Source organism: Typopeltis vanoorti, chromosome 3 (genome assembly GCF_054136105.1).
Source record: "Typopeltis vanoorti isolate ZY-2024b chromosome 3, IOZ_Tvanoo_1.0, whole genome shotgun sequence".
Classification (NCBI taxonomy): domain Eukaryota; kingdom Metazoa; phylum Arthropoda; class Arachnida; order Uropygi; family Thelyphonidae; genus Typopeltis; species Typopeltis vanoorti.
In genome coordinates, this window is record NC_143551.1 from 163,507,877 (window position 1) to 163,520,814 (window position 12,938).

A 12,938-nucleotide genomic window follows, 5' to 3' on the forward strand; every position below is an offset into this window, starting at 1 on the left:
AAAATCTAATGGTATAAGGTCAGAAGAATGTGGTGGCAATGCTACAGTCACAGCTCTACCAAACCTGTAAAACGGCTGTCGAGATACAACCTTCCATCTGTCAGGTAAGGAGGAGGAGCTCCATCTAATTGTGGTATTCAGTACCCAAGTAGCATGTTCAGATATACACCACAAGTAACAGAAGACTCCGAAAAAAAGAAGGGTCCATACACTTTCTTCTTGCTTATGGTGCCAAAAGCATTAGCCTTTGGGGTGCCGCAAACATGTTCTATAATGGAGTGTGGATTTTCGCTTCCGCTTAATCACACCCTTAATCTTTCTCAGGATTCTCATATCTGTAGTCTCTAGTCTTTCAAATTCTGCAGTTGAATGTTTACTTGTCCACTTACATGAAAAGTGCACTCATCACTGAAACCAATCGTGTCCAAAAAGTCCTCATTTTGTTCCATCTTACTGATCATTTCCATACAGAAATCCTGGTGTATCTTCTTATCATCTTTCTTCAAATGTTGTATAAGGGTAAATTTGTAAAGCCTTAAACGTAGATGTCGTCATAAAAAATATGCCACACAGTCACAAGTGGAATTCAAGTTTGATGAGAAGCTCATCTGATTAACTTTCCACGGCTTCTCTAGAAACTTTCCCGAACTTCTTCCACAACAGCATCGGCAGCACTGGCCTTCCTGTTGACCTTGGATGACGAACAGAACAGCCTGTTTCCACAAAATTCCTGTGCCACATGTAGATCATGCACTCACTAGGAGGTTCTTTGTTATATTGTGCATGGAAATTCTTCTGAACTTGTATTAAGACTTCTTTTTTCTCACACCAAAACAAGCTCACACTGCACCATCAAAAGTTGCCATTTTCAAATGGTATAAGGTATCACGCCATCTGGCATCGTCATTTGGTAATTAAGTCATCATCAAATTCCTGACATTTACCCTCAAGGGATGTACAGGATATGATAGTACTACACGAAAAATTTACATCATTACTAACTTCCTACCTACAATTTTTTGCCAAATCAATCTGTTACCTGTCAAAGCTACAATATTGTCAGGTCTTATATTTATATATCTATCTTCTAAGGAACTTTTTACCATATCAATCTACCTATATCTTGGTTTTCCTTTGGGTATTTTTACTGCCAACCTAGCAGAGAACACTTGTTTGGCTAATCTTTCCTTGCCCATTCTGTTTAAGTGACCATACCACCTGAGATTAGCTCTGCTAACACATTCCTGGATGCTGACAATGTCAAGTTCTTTCCTAATATCATCATTTTTAATATGATATTGCCATATGTTCACACCCTTAATCTTTCTCAGGATTCTCATATCTGTGGTCTCTAGTCTTTGGTCAAGTGTTTTACTTCTGACCCAGCTCTCAGATCCATAAGTTAAAATTGGTTTGAACACTGTCTTGTATATAGCTAATTTAGTGTTTTGACTAATTTCTCTCTTATTCCATATAAATTTATTCAGTTGATTTCCTACCATACCAGCTTTGTTGATTCTGTTGTCTATTTCTATATTTAAATTACCATCTTCACTAAAAATCATGCCTAAGTAGCTGAAATATTTTACTTGTTCTATAGGTTCTCCATTCACAATGCAGCTGATATTTTCAATGCTTCTGCCTATTTTCAATATCTTTGTCATGTTACTGCTGACCTTCATACCATATCTATCACAACAGTTATTCAATTTAGTAATGAAATCTTACAGACTTGTAGCGGATTTATTTAGAAGTATAACATCATCTGCATAAAGCAAGGTAGCTGACATTAACATCTCCAATTTTGATATTAGGTTTAATACCACTTTCCTTCATAATGTAATCCATATAGATAATAATTAACAGAGGGGATAATGTAGATCCTTGTCTAACACCAGATTTAACATTAAACCATCTTCCTGTACTTCCTTTAATTCTAACTGCTGACTTAAAACTCAAATAAAGAATAAGTATTGCGTGATATAAGGCCCCATTGACACCATATAACTGTAGCGTTTCGAATAGTTTCTCTCTCTTGGCACTTCATATCCTTTTCCAGATATACAAAACTTAAATACAGATCTTTGTTATATTCCCATGATTTCTCCACTATTTGTCGTAAAGTGAATATCTGATCCTGACAGCTTCTATTTGGCCTGAATCCAGCTTGTTCCTCACCAAGCTACTCAAACCATTTTTCAAGTATACTGGCATAAATCTTACCAGGAACACTCAGTACAGAAATACCGCTGTAATTCTCACAATCAGTTTTATTTCCCTTTTTATATATGGGTACTATGAGAGCTCTACTCCAATCATCCGGAATTCGACCTTCTGTCCAGGTCCTCTGAACTATGCACTGTAGCCACTGGAAAACTTCTATACTCCATACTTGAGCATTTCTGGTCTAATATCATCTAATCCAGCAGCCTTTCTGCATTTCAGATTTTAGATAGCTTTTTCTACTTCAAGCATGGATCTGTATTCCTGATTGCATGACTGGCCAGTGTTTTTTTATCACTGTGTTGTCATCACTGCTAGTTTCATTTAGCAATTTTTCAAAGTAATTACTCCATCCTTCAAGGATATCTTTTTCTCCAGTTTTCATATCACCTTTATCATTTATAATTCCTTTTACAGCACTCTTTCCTCCATTTCTGAGCTTCTTCAACAACCTCCAGAATATCTTGCCACTTTCTTGATATTTATTTTCTATATTCTTGCCAAAGTCCTCCCATGACTTTTGTTTAGCTAATTTTACACAGTGTTTCACTTTCTTACATTTGTCTCTGTATTCTCTAAGAGGAAAAGCTGACTTATTTGCCAGGAACCTTTGATATGCTTCCTTTTTTTCTTCATTGCCTCTTTAACTTCCTGTGTCCACCAGGGAGTTCTAATTTTTCTATCCTTGCATACAACCTCACCACATGCCTCTCTGGTTGAATCAATCAATGTTTTCTTCAGAGCTTGCCAATGCTCCAAGGTTTGATTCCTGTTCTCAAATTCTCTCATTTTTTCTTGAATAATGTTTGTCTATTTTAGGCTACAGTTCACATCTGAGAGCTGCTCAACTTTTATTCATTTTAAAACTTTCTTACATGTTCTTCTTTTTAATATGAAATTCAATTTCATCCTGCGTAAGACTAAATGGTGATCACTTCCAATTTCAAATCCTCTGTACACTCTGGTGTCCTGCACCAGGGAAAAAACATCACTATCAACAATAACATAGTCAATGAGACTTTTCTTAATTCCTTGCCTCTTCTCTCTATGTGAATTTGTGCATATTTTTATGTTGGAACATGGTGTTAGTAATAACCAGTCCGTGTCCTGAGCAGAAATCCAACAAGTATTTGCCATTATTATTAGCTTTGCTCTTTTCTCCAAATTTTCCCAAAATATTTTTGTATGCCTGACAATCATTTCCTACTCTGCTATTTAGATCCCCAACAAGGACCAACTTTTCATTTTTCATTCTGTCAGTTGCTTTTTCTAAAGTCACAAAAAATTCCTCCACTTCTACCTTAGCAGAGCCTTCTGTGGGACCATAGGCACAAATAATTATCATTGTTCAGTCATCCATTCTGATATTTGCCCACATCACTCTACTTGAAATTGCCTGCCATTCAAAAAGATTAGCCTTGTATTTAGTGTTGAATACTATGGCTACTCCTTCTTTTCCTTGATTGTCATTGCCTGAATATAACCATTTGTATTTATTGCTCAGAAAGATCTCACCAGTTTTTGTCTTTTTTGTTTCAGTCACCCCTATTATGTCGATCTGGTACTTATCTAATTCCTCAGCTAGCTCCATTTCTTTGCCAGTCAGGCTTCTTATGTTGATAGTACTGATCTTTAACTATGATGATGTTGATTTGGGGTGTGCTCTCAGATTTATTCCAGTAGCTGACTTTTCACTGTTCGCCCTGATTCCCTGGTGACACCCCAGTCAGCATGAAATTCTGTCATCTTGTACCATCATTTCTATCTTTTGGTTTAAGCCAATATGAATACAATTTGGTCGGCTAAATCCCAAATTGCCAGCCCATCCTCTTTCGTTCAGTATCCAGGTAGATACCTAACAGGGTGCACCACGAGAAGGTGAGGATTGGACATTAGGTGAGAAGCCCTGGTTGGTTCTCCACATTCCTTTAGAGGCTATGTGGAGGTCTCCTCTCAGTTATACAGCTTTGACCCTTAAGCACCCCGGTAATAAAGTCACGTGACCAAAAACTGATGTGTTTCACTACATTATGACACTCATTCAGATTTTTTACATCTTCCAAGTTATTCTTGGTTCTCCTGCAAAGTTGCGTACATCTTTTTGAAACATCCTACAAATGTATATATTACAAATTTGAGTGGTATGTGTTTTGTAGGAAGCAGAATAAGAAATGGAGAAAATACATTTTTTGCTTAATGAAATAAGAATAAAATGAATCAAAAATTGTAACAGTATAACTTTACAAAAAATGTAAAGTATTGCTTGATATAATGCCCCATTGACACCATATAGCTGTAGCGTATTGAATAGCTTCTCTCTTGGCATCTCGTCATATGCCTTTTCCAAATCGACAAAACTTAAATACAGATCTTTGTTATATTCCCATGCTTTCTCAACTATTTGTCGTAAAGTGAAGATCTGATCATGACAGCTTCTATTTGGCTGGAATCCAGCTTGTTCTTCACCAAGCTTTCCTTCCACAATTCTTCTCAGCCAATTCTCAAGTATACTTTCATAGATCTTGCCAGGAACACTCAGTAGAGAAATACCTCTGTAATTCTCACATTCAGTTTTATTTCCCTTTTTATATATGAGTACTATTAGAGCTCTACTCCAATCATCGGGAATTCGTCCCTCTGTCCAGGCTTTCTGAACTATGCAGTGCAGTCACTGTAAGACACTTTTATACCACCATACTTCAGCATTTCTGGTTGAACATCATCTACTCCTACTGTCTTTCCATATTTCAAGTAATTCATCATAAAATGAATTACATTTTAAATACTACAAAAAAGAGTTAACTACATGAATGACAGTGCAAGGGAGAATTCCAAATGCATTTCAGTTTCTTTCATTCAACCCCCCACCCTTTCTAGTAGTAGATGTTGCATATAAATGAAAACAAAACTGCTTGTCCAAATGATTAGCACATCTGTTCTTGAAAAAGATCCATATCTGTCTCTTGAGAAGTGTTTCTGGATTATACAAAAAATAAAAATAAATAAAAATACAAGAAAGTATGTAAAATAAAATAGAAAACTCCTTAGCCCATCCATGGTATTAATGTGTTATAAGTTTACTTCATGAGTGAAAAAAGTCAAACTTCATTAAATTTATCTACTTATTTTACACACACACACACACACACAGAGAGAGAGAGAGAGAGAGAGAGAGAGAGAGAGATATACCCATCTAAAGTCCTTGCCATCAAATTTGCGTGCATTGGTAAAAAGCACTGTCCTTGCTGGCATATTAAGACCCATAGCAAATGTCTCTGTAGCAAACAAAGCCTAAAATGAAAAAAAAAAAAAGATTTCTTTCAGATATTAAAAACATTTTTTTACTAAATTATTCAAATTTCCACTTTTTTTTTTATATGTATGTGAAGCATACTGTGAATAAAACTGTGTATTTAATTACATTACTTGTTGGGTATCAACACAAGATATAAACACTTTTCATTAAAAAAAAAAAAAAAACTAAGAAAGCATGATACCAAACAAACAGACACACACACTTCTAGAGAATGAGAGATGTCTCTGTCTTTGTCCATCTACTGCATTTCATTTAAGCAATATGTCCGGCCCATGTCCATTTAAAATCTCTTTCCCTATACCCAACACTTTTGTTCCTTTTCTTACATCTTCATTACTTATTTTGTCTTTCAGTTTGATGTTTAGCATAGCTCTCTCCATTCTGTGCTCAGTTTTCCTCATTTTGTCAAACAGTATTTGTGTGATTATTGGTCATGTTTCTGATCCATATGTTATAATTGAGATGATGAACTGGCTGAAAAGTTAGGTATTTTCTGGTTTTAGCTGAATGCACAGGAATATTTTCAATTTGCCAAAAACCAACTGGCCTAGCTGAATTCTCCTTTTTATTTCTTCAAACGAGGGTGGTCTGAAAAGTTCTCGGCCTAACAATGAAAAAACGAACTTGTAAATTCAAAATTATTTTGCATTTTTCAACATAATCTCCCTTAAGACTAAAACATTTATTCCAGTGATGCTGCAGTATCATTATCCCGTCCCTGTAGTGGTTCTCAGTAAGATCTGAAAAATACCACTCTACAGCTACCACCACCTCTTGATTCGAAGATAAATGCTGTCCAGCGAGGAAGAGTTTTAGTTTTGGCAAGAGACAGAAGTCAGAGGGAGCCAAATCTGGGGAATAGGGTGGAACATCCACCCTGTTCCCCAGATCCAACAATTCATAGTGCAGATCCCTTAATTTTCCCATTGCCAAAACACCTTTGCGGGCAGGTGCATTTTCCTGATGAAAGATGATTTTTTCTTCTGCAAATCAGGTCTATTTTCACAAATTTTTTTGTCTAGTCTGGTTAAAAGATCGGAATAATATTCCCCAGTTATTGTTTTACCCTTTTCAAGATAATTAATAAACAAAATGCTTTTAGCATCCCAAAACAGCGATGCCATGACCTTTCCCGCTGATGGAACCGACTTTTGTCTTCTTTGCCGCCGCTGAACAACCAACTTCTGTTCACTGTTTTGACTGCTGTTTGGTTTCAAGTGGGTAATGGTGAACACAAGTCTCATCCATAGTAATAAATCGATGCACAAATCAGTTTTATTCTTATTAAAATGCTCTAAGCACTGTTCAGAGATTTTCATGCGAGTGTGTTTTTGATTTGCTGTGAGCAAACATGGCACCCATCTTGCACAAAGCTTTTTCATATGCAATTCTTCATCCAAAATATATCCTACACATTCTTTTGAAATGCCTATAGTCTCAGAAATTTCACACACTTTGACTCACCAGTATTCCAATACCATATCGTGCACTTGATCAATGATTTCTGGTGTTGTTACACTTTTTGGATGTCCTTCACGTGGATCATCTCCAAGGCTGGTACGGGCACATTTAAACTCAGCAGCCCATTTCTTAATTGTTGAAAACGAAGGAGCAGAGTGCCAATAAACTTTTATGAACTCTGAATAAATTTCTTTTGGTGTTTTATAAAGAATATTATAACCGCACGATACTCAATTTCCTCCATTTCAAGGGATACAGACAACACTTTTGCTTCAGACAACTTTATAAAACAAACTACTTGATAGAATGACTGTTATCTAGTTTATTTTAATATCTGTCAGTATTTTAGTCTTTTCATTCTTTACATATAATCTTACTTTATTTAATACTATGTTTAATTCATTCGGTTAGGTTCTCTTTTATTGTTTGTTATTGCTACAATATTATCAATATCAGCATATCATAAATTAATATTAATCTCTTTGTCACTCCATTCTAATGCACTGAGGACTCCGGGTAAGGAAATGGGGAGCATAAGACCATCAGGATGCAGTGAAGTGTTTATCACAAGTTCAATGTCTAGAAAAGTCCACGAAAAGGCAAAATGCCTAAGTGTAATGTTTTTCCATTAGTAGCCTGTGCCAATAGCTTTATATTTCATCTGTTTTTAAATCCCATATTCATAAGGTTTATGAGCTGACCTCTGAATTTCCTCATTTCTCCTTTCTTTAGGAGAAAAAGTGTTCATTAATAGTATGTCTTTAATCGCTGTGTTACTTATTTCTTTTAGTACGCAGTTCCCTTAGTATGCTTCTACCTTGATTACTTGCACCATTTTATCAGACAATTATGTTTCATTTTAAATGTACATTTAAGTCTGTAATTTACATAGATTATTCAACCTGATCATGAACAATACATGTTTCAAAGAACATATGTCCTTAGAAACATGTATTTTTACTATTCCTTCTAAGGTAACCTAGATTTTATTTTATTTCTATTAGTGAATTAGTGAGTTTATTGCTATTTGATATTTAAAATGGAGGCTAGCATGGACGCTATTAACAAAACTAAGCGATCTGATGTATGCTCCTCAAAATAGTTATTTTGCAAGTCAAACACAATATTATTACACTGTGTCTGACTTACACTTACAGAGTAAATACACACTTTATAAAGGTTTACCATCCAATGTAGCATAACTGAATTAAGACAAAAGTCAAACAGAAAGGGAGGGAAGCAGGAATATTACATAACTTAATCATTATAGATAAGTAACAACAGAAATTCCATGAAATAAGCATGTTTCTTAAGTTTCACACAACAAATTAGAGGAGTGTTCATTACTTGTGGATTTTAGTGTTGAGCTTTTTTTCTTTGAACTTCAGGAAATCATAGTGTCTGGAGAGAGAAACTAATTGCTTGCCTTTCTCTTATGTTATATTATACAATAACAGTTCAGCTGCAGAAGATCCACTTAAATTCTCAAAATACAAAGGTAAAGATTTTGCAAAACAAAAAAGAAAATGAATAATTTGGGAGGTGTTCCAGAATAAACAAAATATAAAAGAAAAGAAATTCTGTGTCTACTGCTCTACTAGTTTTGCAATTTTTATGGCACAGAAGTCAGGAAAAGTACAAAACTATGATGTTATTAAAGAAAACTGACACCATACAAATAATGAAAATGTCTGATAAATTAACATATCAAATATTGCCAAGTACACTATATCATCTGTATGCAATACTATTAAGATGGACTCTGTAATGTCCATAAAATCCTAATTCTGCATCAGTTAATAAAAGAAGACTAGACAAGGTTAAGGATGTGTTACATTTCAAATGCCTTCTTGGACTTTCTGATGTAATTACTGTAGGCAACGCATTACCTACAGTAATTACATATAGTAATCAAGTACTTGCCAAAGTACTGGATACTCTTCAGTTGCATATGATATGAATCTAGACTTAGATTTTTCTTTTTGACATCCATGACATGTTCTGCCATGCAGATTTCTCACAAGCAATAACTTTATAATTTATGTTTGTTTATAAATCCTAAATTTAATAGGGATGGATGTTTGATTTTTCAGGGGACACCTTTTTATATTAATCAAAATGCTACACATCACTAATCTATTCACTGAGTTGCACATATTAGTCTTGATTGTTATCGCATTTCAAGCATCTCTGAAGACTGCTAACTTTTTTTTTTTTTTTTAAATTTGCATTACACAAGAAGTTCTAGTTCTTGGTGTGTAAGATCGAGAGATGAAGAGAAGAGAAATTAACAACTAGAGCTCTTTAGCATAATCCTACCACAAAATGATTTTATGAACAGGAAAACTAAACAAATTCTTCATCAATCACCCAGATAACCTTCATATAGCAGGAAAACTGAGTGGTAAATAGAACACGTGATGATTTTAAAGCTTAGGAGAAAAATAGTCACCTACAATTCCGACAGAGTTGCCACATTTCTAGATCATCCACTCAAAATGTCACATCAAATCCTACAAAAAGCTGGAAATTTGTAAATGTGCTATTCATTACATTGGACAGACTGGTCACTCAGGAGAAATCTGCATGACAAAACAAGTCAAGTTAAGAAGAAAACAAACTGGACATCACTTTCCACATAAAATGCACAGTTTGGCAAAACTGAAAGAACTGCCAATATCCACCTTAATGTACACATAAAATACATACAATATCTACACTATAGCTATTCAGGCTATTGCAGACTATATCAGTGGTTTAAATTATCATCATCATATTATTATTATCTGAGACCTCCAGGAAGTCAAGGACTCGTCGAAAGAGGCTATGCATCTTAAGAATGTTTTCCAGTATTTCCACAAAAATAAAATTATCACATAGAATAAAAAATTATTTTTATTATTTTCTCGACTAGTTTTGTGAAATTCTTGTTTCACTTCATCAGGATAATAATAGAAAGCATTCATTCATTATGCTGGCTGCTCATTCATGGATTGCTGTATACTACTGGGAGATATGAGTGTTGTGATGAATTATTGAAGAACAAACTATGTAAAATCATCCCTTATGTTTTGTTGCACTGCACAGGATGTTTCATCATTTCAGACAATTCTTGAGAATCTATGTAGGACATTTTCTTTGTTGTCACACCACTTGATATTTTGTTTCAGTTGTATGCACTGTCAGTCCTGATTTTGTGTCTTCTTTTGTTCATCCTTGAGGTGTTCTGATCAGCATACCTTTCCAGTCTCGCCTATATATAACATAAACCACAACTGCAGCTGATCCAGCAATTGTGGTTTACACTACAGAAGAAACGTAAAATCTTCTATTCACTGGTTTTCTGTATACTGAAAAGAGCAATCTTTTTTCATCCTCAGATACTTCAAGGATGTCAAGGAACAGTAATTTTCTATGATCTTCCAGTTTGAGAGTGAATTTTATGTTTATTTTAATAAACCTGTTTTATGTTTAGAAACAAGTGGTCTCAATACCAGAAATTAAATGGAGAGATATAATTCTCCTTAATTGATATAAATGATAAATGGTATAGGCATACCAATATATCAGAAGAAATGAAACTTACTTTTATTAACCCTTCAGCAAATAGGATTTCAATAGTTTCTTTCAGGATAGGGAGAAGACCTGAATGATGGATACCTATACCACGCTTGAGTAATGGCAATACATGTTCTACCTGTACGGGGAGAATAAATCGGTGACTGCACTGAAGAAATGATTTTCGTAGCATTTTAAGACCAAAAATAAGCTATGATTATTTAGAAAAAATATTTTTATTCATAAAAACTTTTCCTTATGATATTGCAGGCATGTTTAATATGAAAAATTTGGAACTTTATAAAGCACAAGTATATAAGATGAAAGTATCAACAATGCAAACATATGTTTGCATTGTTGGTTGTTGAGATTGTTAATGAAACTGTATTATCTGAGATTACCAGATACATTTCAATTAACAAACATTTAAAACTATATTTTCCTTCTATCTTCACAGGACATCAACAGCATAAATCCGAAATTAAGAGGATTTAAAAGTAACCAAAAAGCATAAAACAGAAAATTAATTTGTATTTTTGTCTAAATATGTGGTGCATTTTTGCAACAGTAGTACTAGTTATCTGTTAATCCATTCCATATGAATACAGCATGTTTGGACCAGGTGGGTTTTGAGGAAAGTTGGGATGTTTACAAAAAAGTTAATGAAATCAATTTTTAGGACATAAACATGAAATTTGATCTTATGCTACATTACTGCTAATAACTAGGAGATTGTGACAATCCTAAGGAGAAGGTTAATATTGCATCTTACAACTATCAAAGAGACACAAAGAATCAATAAATGTGCTTAATACAGGAGGAATCAAAACCTGACTTTTTCACCCCAATTTTTAAGAGCACTTAGAGGAAAACTACAGAAAACAATTTTAGAAATGCATTATTAAAGTGAGCCTTTATGGCTCAGTTTAAGTACCTGGGATCCATTATTATATTGAAGAATTGCTATTCAAAAGACATCAGAAGATCAGTAATGTCTAAAACAACAGTCAGAGACTTGTCTAAAATCTGGAAGGAAGGATTTATCTCCATGGGAAGAAAGTTGAGGATTTTGGATGCAGTTCTTTTTCCAACAGTGACTTATGGATTTGGAACCTAAAGAAGTTTGTGAGGCTTGGAACCTAAAGAAGTAAGATAAGGATAGCTGTAGCTGCTTTTGAGATGTGGTGTTACAGAAGGTTGTTGAGGATATCATATACTGAAAGGCTTACAAATGAATATATGTTAGAAAAGATCAGTAGAACTTTAGGGCTCCTTAAGGATATTAACAAAAGAAAATTAAAATATTTTGGACACATTGAAAAGATGGAAGGAGGACTTCTCAGAACAGTAATAGAAGGTACAGTACATGGAAAAAGTGGGAAGGGATAGACCATCAATGAGATAAATGGATGGTGTGCGTGGAGTAAGACTGATCTTCAGAGAGTTGAAGCCTCCAGAAATGCATACAATAGGACTACGGTGAGGTCTGGTGTGGCACATCACCGAGCATCAGTCACCACACAGCATCGTTTTTTTTTTTTTTTTTAAATGTTGGGCCCATATATGAGAGGTTGGCTGGTCAACCTGTACCCATATACAGTAGTACGTTAGTACTGTATATGGGTAGTTGGATGGGAAAGGAGAAACTTATTGACATTCAATTTAAAAGCCCGTATATCGTATTCCTTGGGAAATACATCAGGGGGAAGTGTTCCACAGTACCAGTAGCAGGGATGGAGGAGGAGGAAAAGAAACTTGTTCTGTGGGTTTCAAGGTGTACTGTGAAAGAATGTTAGGCAGCAGCTGTACGTTTTCAATGGGCTCAGAGTGGGGGGAATTATTGATGCTGTTTCCGATGAACATTTTCCATGGAAATATTTATAGAATATACAAATTGCAGAGACGAAACATCTATGCGAAAGTTGGGGCAGGGGGAGTTGGTAAGAGATGGATCATTTATCAGTCTAATTGCTCTCCTCTGTATTGAGTCAAGCATTTTGAGGGAGTTTTTAGGAGCCCCCACTCCAAATGTGAGAACAGTATTCAATAGCTAGGCAGATTTGTGGTTTGTATAAGGTTAACAGCTGTTGTGAGGTGAAGTAACATCTTGAGCGAAAGGGAAATCCTAGTTTTTTGGAAGCTGAGGATGCAATGGTTGTGATGTGTTTATACCAGGAGAGGCCTGATGTCAAGGTAATTCCGAGAAAAGAAATTTCATCTTGTCTGGGAATTTGAGTGTTATCAAAAATAATACAGGGAGAAAATGGTTCTTTTTTGTGGGAAATAAGTCAGAACTGGGTTTTACTGGCGTTGAAGTTGACGAGGTTATCTGAGTCCCATTGGAGGATGGCTTGGAGGTCTGAATTAAGGGTAGTTGTGG

The 12,938-nt window shown here is 35.0% G+C and overlaps 1 protein-coding gene across 1 annotated transcript in view; it reads right to left on the reverse strand.

Annotated features, from left to right (window-relative positions):
* The window catches only part of Mtr4 (exosome RNA helicase Mtr4), a 432,027-nt gene that overhangs the window by 200,486 nt on the left and 218,603 nt on the right, over positions 1-12,938 (reverse strand). Inside the window, exons 12-13 of the mRNA XM_090390948.1 lie at positions 10,587-10,697; positions 5,413-5,514 (exon numbers count right to left, since the gene is read on the reverse strand). Of these exons, the coding sequence (XP_090247074.1) occupies positions 5,413-5,514; positions 10,587-10,697 (213 nt within the window). The remainder of the gene's footprint in view (positions 1-5,412; positions 5,515-10,586; positions 10,698-12,938) is intronic.